We start from the raw sequence: 14764 nt of genomic DNA, 5'->3' as shown, positions 1-14764 counted from the left end.
ATTCCCAAATAGACAAGCAATTCCACCTGTTTGTAAACCCCCCACTTGCACTGTTAACACAAACCTCTGCTGAGAGGGACGGGGGAGCGAGGGGAGAGGGAGAGGGAGAGAGAGAGGCGGGCGGGCGAATTACTGCTTTGGAGTCCTTATTCTTCTACCTAGGCATGGGGGAGGGGATGGTACAAAACAATGGATACCGAGGGGCTAGGGGGAAAATCGTTTTGCCCTGCAGCCTCCAGCGTTCCGAGCCGGGGGCGGGGAGTTACACTACTTTTCCTCCAGCCCTCACAGCCGACACGGAGCCTGCCATCAGGCGCGTTGAGCAGGGCGGTCTCGGCGGCCACAACTCCTTTCACTCGGCAACACACCCAACGCCGAGCCACCGCTCGTCCCGCAGGGTCTGCGGGGAGGAGACCGCCCAGCGCCGAGGACTTTGGGGTGGAGGCGCAGAGACCCCACCCCACAGCCCCACGGCCGCGCCCGCCCTCCCGCCCGCCCGCCCGCACGGCGCCAAGCGTCCTCGCGACCCGGGCAGCCCCGCAGTCCCGGCCGGGAGGCGCCGAGAGCCCGGAGCAGCCGGAGCGCGACTGACTCGCCGCCCCGGGCCCGCGCCCGCGCCCCGGCGCTGTCCCAGCCGCCCGCTCCGCAGTAGGCCCGGCCCGGCGCTGTCAGGGGCAGCCGGCCGCTCCCCGTGTCCCGCCCGCCGGCCCCGCGCGGGCAGCGGTTCCGAGGCTCCGGCACTCCGGGCCGTGGCACCCCGGAAAGCGGCCGCGGCGCCTCCCAGGGCCCCGACCCCTAAGGCCTCGCCCGGGCTCCGGCGGCTCGCGCCTGTCAGGACGTGTGGGCCTCCCCTTACCGACGGCCGGCCGGGCCCCCCCGACAGGCAGGAAGGCAGAGGACCGGCCCACCGGCGCCCCTGTGCCGCTCCCGCCCCAGGCAGCCGTCCGGAGCCCCGACTCCACCATCCCCGCTCACCTCCTTCCTCCTCCTCGTCCTCCGCTCCCCGAGCGACGCTCCCCTGCCACCGCCCCCCCGCCCCTCCCCCACTCGCCCCGCCCCTCCACACACTCTGGCTCCAATCGCCCCGCCCCAGCCCCCTTGAGCGAGCATGGGCATTCGCTAGGGAGGAGGGATGGGCGGAGCCAGAGCAAAAGCAGTCACCCAATCAGAGAGAAACCTTGGCGCCAGCTTCCCTATCTCCGCCCTTTTCCTTTCCTCCGCGGCAGTGCGCGGTCTCCCGCCCACTGGGCGCCGCTGGCTAGCTCCGCCACAGAGAAAAGCCTCCAGCCGGGTAGAGAAACAACTCCCAGTCGGAAGTTACGGTTGAAGCCCAGGCAGCCATAATTGATGATGGCAGGAGGCGTTTCCTGTCACCCGTTTGACGTACGCTTTTCCTGCCTTTGGTCCCCCGTTACCCCAGGCAACAGCAGAGCCGTCTGGAAAGGGATGCACCTGTAAGTATACTTACGGAGGATGTGCACACACACAGTCCACACTGGACGAGTTAATTCGCGCTCGGGAAGTGCAGGTTTGCTTGCCAGACCCTTTAACGGAGCCGCCCGATCGCTTACCTAGAACTACAGTTTAGGGCTTCAAAACTCCCTCGCGCCGGAAGTTGCGCTCGGCACTTCCTAGTAGGGTCATGGCCAGGAGGTGGGCGTAGCCGGACCCCGCCTGCGCCCCAGGGGCTGCCTCCTCTCCCAGAGCTGAAGAGTGAGGTAAGTGTCCCTGACGCCCTACAGCGGGGCCGGCCAGGCCGGATGAACCGCAGGGAGGGAGCTGGGAGAAGACTAAGCGGAGGCCCCGGGCCGCTTCCGCTGGCAGAGGGTTTCCTTTCCGGCTGCTGGGGCGGTGGCCAGCCTTCCCTCCGCCCCTCGGAGGTTCCCTGTAGGGCGAGGCAGCCGGATCCGCCCCCCGCAGACCCTAGGTCTGCACAGTGGGGCACGCCGCACGCCTACTCGGTATTTTCACTCCCTGGCCTTTAGAAACTCCAAATTTTGGGAACCAAAGAAACCAGTTTCCACCCCAGCTATCAAAGAAAAAGATGATTTCCCTGAGCCAACCCGCAAAGCAAAACCTTCCCTTTCGTCTTCTGATTTTTTTCTTCCCTTTCTATCCTGCCTCCCCTTTCTGGGCTCTATGTAAGCTTCAACTAGAATTCTGGGTTAGGGTATATTGAAGTAGTTAGTCCTGGGTGTTTACGATTGTGAATATCCTTTTAAAGGACATTTTTAAAATATTTAAAATCCTTTATGTGTCTCCAAGACATTGTCTCATGTAGTTCCTCCTGTGGGCGTTTGGAGTCAAGAAGTCAATCGTTCTGATAACTACAGATTGGATTCCTAAAGCTGCAAGGAAAAAAAAAGAACAATTTTCAGGTAAATTAAAATATGTTTATACCTAACCAATCGAAAATTAAAGTACCTTCTCTACCTATGTTCCAGAAAAAAAAATGAAGTAATCTTGTTCTCCTGAGGTTTACTGTTGTAGTCAGCTGTCACCTTTTGTGATTTGTGTCCATTTACCTGCTTGGTAATTGTTAAGACTCTGCTATGTACACATTTCTTTCCTCGACATATTCCAACTTTAGTACTATTTAGAGGTCATTTAGAGGTCTGCAGTTAGGCAGACCCTAACATAAATTTCCTAGGAATTTTGAAGTAGAGAATCTGCAGAATACAGTATTCTTACAACCAAGAGAAGTAGCAATTTTGTAAAATAGAATACAGAGAATATATAAATCAAACTCCTATCAAAGTTTTGTCTTATACATGGACATTGCCACCTTAGAACTTTAGACCGTCTTCCCCTCTGTGACATTGACATTTTGAAGACGTCAGCGCAGAGGTATTGTTGCAAAGGGATCCCTTTTCTTATTTCGTGCAAACCAGAAGTTAGACTGGAGGCCTGACTGACTGTGTAAGTACTTTCCCAGCTGGGTTCTCAGACGCAGCTCTATATACCGGTGCCTCCTGTTACTAGAAGAGTCCATCCCACCTGTCAAGCCGAGGGTTTGGCATTTGATTTGCCTGTGTATGTGTGTATGTAGAGTATTTCATAGTGCTCTAGGCTGGCAGTATAGACTGTCTCCCTTTAATAAATGTTGCTACTTTGCCTATGCTTTAAGCTGATGCAATGAAATCTACAGCAAAGTATACTGATGTCAGCATAGTTTCTTGAGTTTCAAGTCCTGGCACCCTGCAGACTGCTGTTGAAAGGTGTATAGCTCTGTAATTCAAATACGTGAATCTTGATGTTATCTTGGCAGATACCAAGGTAACTATTGTCCATCTGGCCACAGTCCAATTTAGGCAATGGTATTTTCTCCCTGAAATTCTTCTGTAAGACCTCATTGGTCCTGTTGTTTCTGTGATAGCTTTCTGGTAGTAAAGATTGTGTATTAAAAATTGCAAAATCAAGATTAAACTTAACACTTAGTTCATTAGGAACATGCCCTGCCCAGTGAATAGAGAACTGTGGGATTTAGTTTATAATCACAAGAGGAAACCGCCCAAGAATGCAGAGCTCATGTCGTTCTCCTGCCCCACACTCACTTTTCATCCTGAAAGTTAAAAGGAATCTCTTAGGTTATTGTAGAATGCTGTCAGCCATCATACAGAAAGTTAAAATAACATGTTTCAATAGTTCTTTGTATAGGAGGAAGTGTGCTCCTATATGATTGTGAAACAATCTTAATACCGAGTTCAGGAAGGCTAAATAATATAATAGTTAAAACTAGATTTTAGAATCAGGCCTGGATTTCAGCAATAAACCCATTCACTAGTTAAGTGTCTCTGGGCTGTTTAAAACGAAATTTGAAGAGAATTCAAGTATTATATAAAGTACTTTAGCTTGCTTCATAGCATACCGTATGTGGTCAGGGTATGATTATTGTTAACTTCTAAACAGTGTCTAATTTAGGCACATATCGGGCATTAAAATATTTAGAAAGTTAGTGTGTGTGTGTGTGTGTGAGAGAGAGAGAGAGAGAGAGAGAGAGATCTCCCAAGTTCAATGTCAAACACATAAAAAGATTCTAATTCAGTGATTCTTGAGGGCTTTAGGAAAAAGAATGTATATTTTTAGTGATGACACAAGGTTTTTATACAGAATTTCTGAGATTTGAGGACTGGCATTTGAAAGCTGAATTTTGAACCAGGTATTTTATATGAGATGACGATGAATGTAAGAGTGGTGTGTGCTTCTGCATCATCCAGATCTCCCATGAGCAGGGCCTCTTCTGAGGCTTGGGCTCATTTCAGAAACTAGACACCACACATTTTATTAACATGAGTCTGAGTTAATTAACCAAATTGAGCATGTTGCAACACAGTTATCCTAGCAGATGCCAGCTAGCTACACAGAATAGAATCTGCTCTGTCTCCAACTGTCTGATGTCTGATGTCAGTTGGCTTCTCGACGTGTGAATGTTATCAGTCCATACTCTGCTGGCATACGGGCAATTGCTTAAGTAAAGCTGGGTGTTACTACTGTGTCTCTGCTGGGAGGCACGTGCTCTCGGAACTTTCTCTCCCCTTTTCTTATTAGCTTATATCGGACAGTTGACAGAGGGCTGGAGGTGTGGCTCAACAATGAATGCTTGCCTACTGTACACAAAGACCTAAGTTTCATCCCTTGTACTGCCCTGTCCTCTGTTCCTCCAAAATCTATTCATCTATCATTCAACTTCAACTTTTGAATACAAAAGAAAAAAAACGCTATTCCCACAGTCCTATGCCATGCCCACTTGAAACTGCACCTAACCAAACTGAATTTACTTTAAAAGAGCCAACTTAATATTCACAAAAGAATTTACTTAAAAGCCCTTACCACAAATAGTCTTTATATTACAGAATTCTTTCTGGTGCTTCAGTCTCTGGGATTTAACTCTTATGGCCTAGTAGGCCAGATCCAGTGGTTTGCACCAGGAGTACCAGCTACCGTTGAGGATGAAGCAGGGATGAGGCCAGGAGTCCCAGAGCAACCTAAGCAACTGCATCCAGATCCTATCTCAAAGGAGGGTCAGCCAGAGTACAACTGGTGCAGTTAGACAATTCGACATATATCACATTGGCTCTGTATTTTACTGTAGGTCAGTGTCACATATGTTTAAAGTCTGAGCTGAGAAGGGAAGGAGAACAGTGGGGGTAGTAAGGACTGGGGAACGTGAGAGCACATGGTTAGCAAATAAACTAGTTTGGGACTATAGGGCTGTGGCTCTATGAAGTCTATATTTCTTACGTAAAAACACTAGGACTTTGTTTAAAGACAATCAAAATGCTTTAAAGTACTATTATTTCTCTTGGTAAGAATCAAGTCACTTGTCATGTCTACCAAAAATTCAACATATATTTTTAACATACAACAGACTCCTGATCCCCTGATTATAGTCTGCATAGGTTTCTACGCTTCACTGATCACTCAAATCCTTCAACAGGATTTGAGCCTTGATTTCATATACTGTGGTGTACATTGCTTTATCAGACATTCAAAATCACTTAAGGATTCAGCAGTGCATGCTGCTTTAAGTTTAATTAAGTTTATAAAAAGTGTTAAATCGTGTTTAACCAGATCATGCCATCTTATAGGATGCGGTGTCTACAATGGTTGAGAACGTTTGGACTTAGAAAATCCCTTACTGGCGGTGCAGAGCATGTCCGCCATGCATGAACGTTTGACTTAGAAGAGGAGACCATTCTGGATTGCTAGACATTGGTTCATCTACTCTTTACTTGATGCTTACAGTTTGGGATAGATAATATTCATGAGGAAATCAAGCTGCAGACTGGTTGAAAGATATATCCAGGGTCACATAGTTAAGTTACCCATCAGTATAACTTCAGAATCCCATTCAAAGTATATACATGAAACAGCAAAACCAGCTAGCTAATTAGCCCAAGGTTCAAATCTGTGCACCATTTTGAAGTATAAATGTAAATAGATTACTAGAAGAAGAAAATCCCAGCTCAAGCTCATTTTACTCAAGTCATATATTAGCTTCTGCTGTCGTAACTTTGTCTAAAACATGTGGACTCCTAAACTACTGTGAAGCATTCCGTCGCAGACTTACGAGAAGTGGTTTAGGATTAATATAGGGGAGGAGGGATGGCGAAGACCGGGTAGCAAGTTAGGAGTACTGGGCACAGAATAACAAGAAAAGGCATTTACCTAAATCAGTTTTTAAAACAGCCAAGCTCTGTCCTGGGTCTTAATTGTCATGTTTCTGCCCCGTATGAATGTCACTGGAGTCAGGTTTGAGTGACAGTCCCCTTTCTACCACTTTTAACACTATGTCTTGCATTTTCAAGATATCTAGTGTCGATGATGACAACTAGAATGCTCAGCTTACAAATTAGGAAAGAACACTATGTGGTACATATATCATCTGTGACTGTGCTAAAAGATCTTCTGTGGTTTGTACTCCACCGTTCCTTTTTAAACATGTGCATATTCCTGAGACTTCCTTCTGATTCACTGTCGCTTTCTTTCTGACAGCAGTCATCGACATCAGAGCTGCCCGTTCCAATAGATTGTGAAGAGTGTATTACTTCAGCCTTCTTTGATTCCTCTTCATCGTAAGGTCTTTTTCTCTTGTCTCTAACAGAGTAACTGTGTGTGTTTCTCTGAAGGGCCTCCAAGTTGTTTCCCCAAGTGTAACAGAGCTGAAGAGAGGACCCGGGTAACAGAGGATGGTGGATGAGAGTACACTTAACAACTATGTAATCTTAGCCATGGATATTTTTTCTAGTTTTTTACATTTTTCAATATATATTTTTAGGGGATTAATGGGAGATGGGTCATTCCAGTTTTGTTTTTTGGCTACATCCAAAGTAATTTAATTCTAAAATGCATTTTGAGATAATTTCTCTCTCTCTCACACACACACACACACACATAGTTCAAATGTCTTAGCTAATACATACTGTTTTCTACTAAACATTGATAGGAGGTAGGTAGGTAGGTAGGTAGGTAGGTAGGTAGATAGGGGGTGGGGTGTTTTTCTAAGACAGTGTTTCTCTGTGTTCCCAGCAGGCCTGAAGCTTACTCTGTAGACCAGGTTGACTTCAAACTCAAGAGACCCACCTGCCTCTGCCTTCTAAGTGCTGGGATTAAAAGCCTGCTCCCCCAGCCCAGTTAGATACATTTAAAGTAATCTGCACTGAAGATTATTACTATGAGAGACTATGGTGGGAGTCTATAGACATAGCACTGTGAAGAGGAGTGATCTCAGAAGCCAAGTACGTTCTGGTCTGGTTGATAGTGGATGTGGCAATGGAAGAATAATTCTGAATTGTTCCTCTGTACTGCTTGGTATGTTTTTATCCATTAAATATCAGTAACAAGCCGCATAACTCTGCTACTAGACTTCTTTCCTCAGAACCTACTTGTGTGGCATCACAGTACAGTAAGAATTGCTAATATTGCAATAGCCTATGTGCACCACACAGATACAAAATAAGCAAAGTCTGTGCTTTAGAAGAAGGCAGGTGCTTCTCTCAGCTGCTGTGTGCACTTGTCTTCTAGCGCTGATCCACCACCTGTCGTTCCACACCCCTGAGTAATCCAGTGTGCCTTTATCATTCATTCTGATGTGCAACCGGCTTCTCTGTACCTCAGTCACTCTTTCAACTGGACTACCTCAACCTCAGTCGTGGTATCATAAGTCAATATTCTGTTTCTGGGAAGAGACCCCATGACCAAAGCAACTCTTATAAAAGAAAGCATTTAATTGAGGACTTCATTAGTTTCAGAGGTTTAGTCCATTATCATCATGGTGGAAAGCATGGAGACATACAGGCAGAAATGGTGCTGAAGTAGCTGAGAGCTACATCTGTCTGGCCAAGAGAATCTAGTCTTGACATGGACTTTTAAAATATCAAAGCCCACCCCACAGTGACACAGTTCTCCAAAAGGCCACACCTCCTAATCCTTTCAAATAGTGCCACTCGCTTATGACCAGACATTCAAATCTATGACACTATGAGCCAAATCTCATTCAAACCGCTACACATGGTCTTTACTATTCCTTCCAAATTTTAATTAATACCTGCAAAATCCAATTATTTGAGCACTTTTTAGTCATCATTGACCATTTTATCACCCAAAGGGAGCACTGTATAGAATGGTAAGATATTTGAATCTCACTAAGGCAAGACAATAAACCATCTTGAATTGATCTTTATTAATTATTCATAAAAAATATGATTTTTAAATTAGCTTTATTTGTAAGTAATGGTGTTGTGTCTTATCATACATGCATCTATGTTATAATAGATGCTGTGCCGTATAAGTATTTTGAAACAAGTCCAAGATCAAGTAAGTTTGGCAAATAATACATTTAAATTCTCCTGTTGCGGATTCATTACATACTTTAGTATATTGAGATTTCAAGAGAGTCTTGGTGTGAAAAAGGGATATCTAACTTCTTTCCTTCGCAGGCTATCTCAAATTTTAGAAACTATAAAATTCTCTCAGGTAGTCTATTACTATCTCTAAGACAACATAATGTGATTTATTGTACAACTCAGAAGTATGTGTGCCAGGGTACACATGTGGTTCAAGACACCTAAAGACAGTCAGGGCAGGACGGAGGCAGCAAGGCTAAGAATCATGGCCGTGCAGACATTAACTTCCACTCTCAGGCTCTGATGCTGGACTCCCTGAGAATCATTTCACGTACTATGATTAAATGCTTCAAGGAACAAAAGTCTCTTAGGTGCCAAAAACAATAAGTAAATAAGGCTCTTAGTAAGACTGAGGACTTGGGATTATTAGAGGAGGCTGAGCTTTGACAAGACTGCCGAGTGCTCAGTGTCCAATACTACTGATGGACACATAACTGCACTAGAAATGCAGCTCATGGTAGAACACTTGCCTAGCATGCGCAACGGTTAAATCTTAACTTACTAGTTAGTGGTCGTTAAAACTTATTAATGGGCCTGGAGAAATGACCTAGTAGCTAAGAGCACCACTAGTTGCTCGTCCAGAGGACCTGGGTTCAATTCCCAGCACCCACATGGCAGGTCACAACTGTCTGTAATTCCAATGCCAGGGGATCTAGCAACTTCACACACATGCAAGCAAAACACCAATACACGTAAAATAAAAATAAATCTTTTTTTTAAAACTACTTATTCATGATAGATCACTATGACTTTTAGTTATATAATGTTCAAAACTTAAACAAAAAATTTCCATTCTGATCTTAGTACTCATGCATGTATAAATGAAAAAAAATCAGACTGTGGCAATCCAAATAAATTCTCAAACATGTATCCAGGAACATACTGAGAAAGGTCTTCTTACTAACAGATGCATGGTATGTACTTTAAAGTTATAATTTAAATTTATAAATTTTTATAGCCAGATAATATGATAGTATGATCAAATATCAAGCATGAAAATGTTATATTAGATTAAAATTGTGACAGAAATAAAGAGGTCTAGGTATGAATAATATAAAATTTCTAAGAAAGAACTTCATTTTTATTTTAGAATGTTAGCTACCAAATTGCTGTTTACATTGAATATTTTAAAAATTCATGTTAAAGTATAGAAATCATCACCTTTGTAACTATTAAAAATGAAAAATGTTTGTCACTTTAAAAAATGTGTAAAGTGGGGGGCTGGAGAGATGGCTCAGTGGTTAAGAACACTGACTGCTCTTCCGAAGGTCCTGAGTTCAAATCCCAGCAACCACATGGTGGCTCACCATCCGTAATGAGATCTGATGCCCTCTTCTGGTGCATCTGAAGAGAGCTACAGTGTACTTAGATATAATAATAATAATAAATAAATCTTTAAAAAAAAAAAAGTCAGGCGTGGTGGTGCATGCCTTTAATCCCAGCACTTGGGAGGCAGAGGCAGGTGGATTTCTGAGTTCAAGGCCAGCCTGGTCTACAGAGTGAGTTCCAGGACAGCCAGGGCTGCACAGAGAAACTCTGTCTTGAAAAAACAAAAGAACAAAACAAAACAAAAAAATGTGTAAAGTGATGAATCTAGTTTCTCCAAAATACTAAGACTGCAGGTAAGAATCTAAAGACAGCCTGCTTTCATACAGTTAGGGAGGACACTTTAGTGATCTTCTCTTTCTACTCAAGGACTTCCAACTTTGTCCACACAGAGGGTTGATTTTGAAAGCTGTCTATTTCTTAGACAAGTCTTTCAACCCTCCAAAAACAATAAAATATCTTAATGACAAAGGTTTTGTCTTCCTTTGAGTTCTTTTACATTCACTTTAGTCAGTCCAGCACTATGGTTGTTTCCATACCTTCTCAGGATTGTGAACTGTACTGCCCAATCAGAGTGACATTCTCTGAAGTAGATTACAGACTTTAAAAAAAAAAAATCCCCCTAAGAGCTTCAAACAATGGTCTAGTGACGTAGCATTTAGTTGGGTATTAAAAATGTAGGTTGCAGCACAGTAAGTTTACACCTGCATTTTAATCTCTTTCTTAATTGTCCATCGCAATCTGGACAATTGTTTTCCATCTAAGGTAATATTCTAGTCAGTGCATAGCCCATATGTTAACGTTTGGCCAGCTGGTGACTCAGTGGCTCAGTACTGCTGAAGATTTTCTCGTTCCTGTCATCTTCACTGCAGCGCTGAATGGGCACCTCTATTCTCAAGCATTCTACTCTCATTTTATTGCAGTAAATGTTTGGTTTAATAGATACAGCAAAGTAGCTCTTTTAAAAAAAGTTTAAACAGGCTGCTCATTTCCCTAAACCTTCTCACTATAGAAATTAACAGGCTTTTGACTTGTTTACAATTCTAAGGCTTAGCACATATACCCACACACTAAAGACTTTGCTTAAGGGCCACCCTAATGGGACCATTATGATTTTCTTACAGCTGGGTTACCCTCTTCCAGCATATCTCAGTTTAAACCTTTATCGGCGGTACTTAGCTACCTTCTGTTGTTTCTCTTCCCTTATCCCCTGCTGTAGAGTCCAAAAGGCAACAGATTTTTGTTCACTGATGAACATTTGTCTGACACATGGTAGGCCCTCATTTAATGAATTGATCATGGCAGTTTTTTTAATACACATTTCAGTAATAGTTGTTTGTGAATTTTCTCTTTTGATCCATCTGTCTCTGGTTTTGTACATATCTTACCTACATTGGTAATATTTAGAAGTAGCCATAACTCCTTAGAAAACACTACACCCTAAAACACTTTCCTTTGGCTAATAGAAGACGACTAGGAGGAAAAAAAAAATGTTTCTTCCTATGCTAGACATCCAGAGCAGTTAATTATGAAAACTGTGGATCCTGGCCAGCGCTGGCCATTTGGGTCTCCACCTTGCTTATTTTAGCCCTTCCCTTCCTGTTTCTCTCCTGTCAAGGCCTAAGGAGCCTAGAACAAGAAATCAGTCCCACTACAGGAGAAACTGCCTTAGCCAATGAGGGCACTGATCTTACCCACACCAGTCCTTTAGCCCCACACCCTTTTCACTTACAGTGGTTCAGTCAGACAGAGAAATGAACATCAAGTCTGACTTTTCCTTGGGCTGTATTTCAGATGTGTGCAAGAGGCACAGACTAAAGGAAAACAATGGGTAGTGATTTACTCACACAAAGCTAGAGCTGCTCATTCTGTAAACAGCTACAACTTAGCCTGTGATGGGAGCGTCTTGGTGATATGTATGAAAACAGTCACTATGCTTTTCTTTTCTCAAAACCAGTAATATCCATGCTGTTCAGTGGCATGACAGATCTGTACCTGATGCAGGCACAGGGGTTTTTTAAGACAGGGTTTTTCTGTTGTAGCTCTGGCTATTCTGACACTTATTCTGAAGACCACGCTGGCCTCCAACTCCACCTGCCTCTGCTTCCCAAGTGCTGGAATTAAAGGACTGCACCTGCTGCCATTGCCCTTCTCAGACACAGTGTTTACGCTGTAATATTTTCAATGAAAAGTTTAGGGGGTTCAGTGCTTATATTCAGTTTAATTGGTGCTATGCAATGCTGTTAGCCTTCAACCCAACCTGGAGGAAAAAGGTTGTGATTATTAGGTACCAGGCGTAAATAACAAGAAAGATATGTCCTAGGATTGTGCATTCTAAAGAAATTGCATAGTAGACTTACCTCATACTCAATTTATGAGGATTTGCTTTCCTGGCCTGTTCCTGACATCATCATCTCTCCCTCACAGAGCAGAGAGAACAGGAATAAAGTCTGGAGATAAGTTCTGCAAAGCAGAGAGAAGTTTCCTGGGAACCAAGACATTCCAGAGTAATTTGAATGAGAGGAGAACCAGCTTGAAGGATACAAAGTATCCTTTTATTAGGAATGTCAAAGTAGTGGAACAAGAATGACAAAAAAACAGAAGCAGCTTCACTTGGCTCTAATTTGCAGTGGGTGGGAAAGGCAGGCACCAAGCCAGCATCACCACTTTATAAATATTAAGTCTTGGTGGTAACGTTGTGAAAGACATAGTAAGGTTGCATCAGTGTGGTCAAACATCACTAACTGGGTGGCACTGTCTGGAAAAGGGTATTTAGAAGACATCATTCTACAACTCGATACACAATACTCAGAGCATATCTGGAACAAGGGTTTCTTTATGCAAGTAACATGTGCATAGATAGCCCTAACAATACTAATACAAGAGGATAGCCTGTTCTTTTACCATCTAGTATCTTAGTAGGACTACTGCTAGAAGCACACTTTTCTATCTGTATTCTGTAGATTTCTGACCCACTGTGCTGCTTCCTTACATATTACAGCTGTGCATTCAGGAACTGAGTGTTATATATTTCCTGCTATAGAGCAAAGGACTTGAAAAGTAGAAGTAAGCTGTTTAAGAATGTTGGAGGCTGGAGAGATGTCTCAGTGGTTAAGAGCAGCTAGCAGCTCATAACTACCTGTAGCTCCAGTTCCAGAGGATCCGACACCCTCACACAGACACGTCAATGACTGTAAATAATTTCAAAATATATTCCTGAAAAACAATGCTTGTGGTTATCTCCGTTTCTCTGTCTCCCTTCTCAGATGGTAATTATGTTGGTAGTGTCTCTCTTCAGGAGAAGCTATCAGTAAACCAAGATAACTTATATATAAAATGTCTTTTCTCAACTAATTTTTTTTTAAAGGCAAACAGAAAATTTTTTCTAGGATGGGAAGCTAGAATGCTTGATATTCCAATTCTCAGTACTGAATAGAAATTGACAAGATCTATGTACACATAAAACATCTCACCGATTTTCAGGGAAGAGGATCACAGAAAACTAATGAGAAATCCGTGCAGATAATGTAGGAATTGTGGTTTCTGTTATGGTTTCTAGTTCCTGGAGAATTGTAATGTTGGTAATTGATTTCTCACTGAAGGAGCAAAAGACTGCATCCAGCACTTTACAGATGGCAGAAGTGAAGTCGATGTTCCGAGAAGTCCTTCCAAAACAAGGTATACCTCACAAGAGCTTGGGTCGAGGGCTGCTGGAGATTTACAAGGGGATGGACAGTGTGGCCCAGCTAATAGCTAAGTTTCTGCAACTATGCTGCTGTTTGCCATGTCTATTGTCCACTCTCACACTGTTCATGAGGAAGCTGTACAACATCCTAACTTTTCTCAGTAAAGGAGCATCTAAAAACTAAGTGCTGTTTCTTACAACTAGAACCTCTATCCGCAGTGCAGGGCACAGTGTGAGACTGTCAAGTGGGATTCCAAGTTGGGGAAAGTGACCTAAATCAAATTTAGTAAGCTAACAAGGTAAGCCATTCAAAAGCAGCCATGTTAAATATTGCACCTTGCTGCATTTTTGTGTTGTATATATACTTCCAATTAAACATGTGGCACAAACAGCTACGTCATATGGCAACAGAAGAGTCTGGCATCCAAGTCCAGCTCCTGCTGCCCGACCTTGCCTGACCGTAGAGAAATGTGACTGCTTTGTCAATCTAGGAGCAGAAACTTTTTCACTGACTCTAAGATTTTAGACTTACATTCTGGTTGCAAATCTAAATCACCAGCTGTCTTCCTCAAATTAATTAATTTCTTATTTCTTATTAATAGGGCAGTTGTCTGTGGAAGATGTAACCACAATGGTGCTGTGTAAACCCAAGCTCTTGCCCTTAAAATCTCTGACGCTGGAAAAACTGGAGAAAATGCAGCAAGCAGCACAGGATACAGTCCGTCAACAAGAAATGGCAGAAAAGACAACCGGCAAATAAGCCACTAATTACTACCACTGTAGGGGACGCCCCATCTTAACCCCTAACTGTTCAGTCACTAGAAACTATTCTGCATCTGTAGGCTAGAAATACTTAAGCTGGACATTCAACATTTTAAAACACAAAATTTGGGCGTTTAAACATTGGTTTGTGTTAAAAGGAAAACTTTGAACCAAGTTTTATGGAATTTTGAAAGTTTTTAAATTATAAATTTCTCACTTTCTCAGTTTATTTACCATAACTATTGTTATGAATGTAAGACATTAAATGCATCTTTTATGGATGAAGGATTTATTAGAAACATGAATCTGAAAATAAACTTTAATGTGAATATATTGTTGGGCTTGTACACTACCCAAAAATACACATAAGCAAGTGTGGGCCACATCCTGCTGACTGCTATGGACTGGCCTTTAGGAGACCTTCAATAGGTCTGGAGAGATGGCTCAGAGGTTAAAAGCACTGACTGCTCTCTACCAGAGATCCTGAGTTCAAATCCCAGCAACCACTTGGTGGCTCACAACCATCTGTAATGAGATCTGATGCCCTCTTCAGGAGTGTCTGAAGACAGCTACAGTGTACTTATAT

At 43.1% G+C, this 14764-nt stretch overlaps 2 protein-coding genes across 4 annotated transcripts in view; one reads left to right on the top strand and one right to left on the bottom strand.

Moving 5' to 3' along the window:
- Shoc2 (SHOC2 leucine rich repeat scaffold protein) overlaps positions 1–1642 on the bottom strand; it is an 84882-nt gene extending 83240 nt beyond the window's left edge. The window contains exon 1 of one of the 3 annotated variants that reach the window (XM_021151661.2): positions 1572–1642. The gene's annotated coding sequence lies outside the window, so the exon portion shown is untranslated. Of the gene's footprint in view, positions 1–856; positions 939–1468; positions 1551–1571 lie in introns of those variants that run through there. The other 2 variants (XM_021151659.2, XM_021151660.2) reach the window with 2 other exon arrangements.
- A 3-nt stretch (positions 1643–1645) lies between these two features.
- Positions 1646–14507, top strand: Bbip1 (BBSome interacting protein 1). The gene is made up of 5 exons (XM_029472425.1): positions 1646–1718; positions 2266–2378; positions 6496–6575; positions 13291–13409; positions 14019–14507. The coding sequence occupies exons 4-5, from the start codon at positions 13307–13309 to the stop codon at positions 14174–14176; spliced, it is 261 nt and encodes an 86-aa protein (XP_029328285.1). The 5' UTR covers positions 1646–1718; positions 2266–2378; positions 6496–6575; positions 13291–13306; the 3' UTR covers positions 14177–14507.
- The last annotated feature ends 257 nt before the right edge of the window (positions 14508–14764 follow it).

This window comes from Mus caroli, chromosome 19, assembly GCF_900094665.2.
Source record: "Mus caroli chromosome 19, CAROLI_EIJ_v1.1, whole genome shotgun sequence".
Lineage (NCBI taxonomy): Eukaryota > Metazoa > Chordata > Mammalia > Rodentia > Muridae > Mus > Mus caroli.
This window is presented reverse-complemented; position numbering and strand designations above follow the sequence as displayed.

Excerpts from the sequence above, each read along its gene's own strand:
- Bbip1 (XM_029472425.1), top strand. The coding sequence starts at position 13,307 with ATGTTGGTAATTGATTTCTCACTGAAGGAGCAAAAGACTGCATCCAGC. Across the intron at positions 13,410-14,018 it reads AGAAGTCCTTCCAAAACAAG|GGCAGTTGTCTGTGGAAGAT; the intron begins GTATACCTCACA and ends TCTTATTAATAG.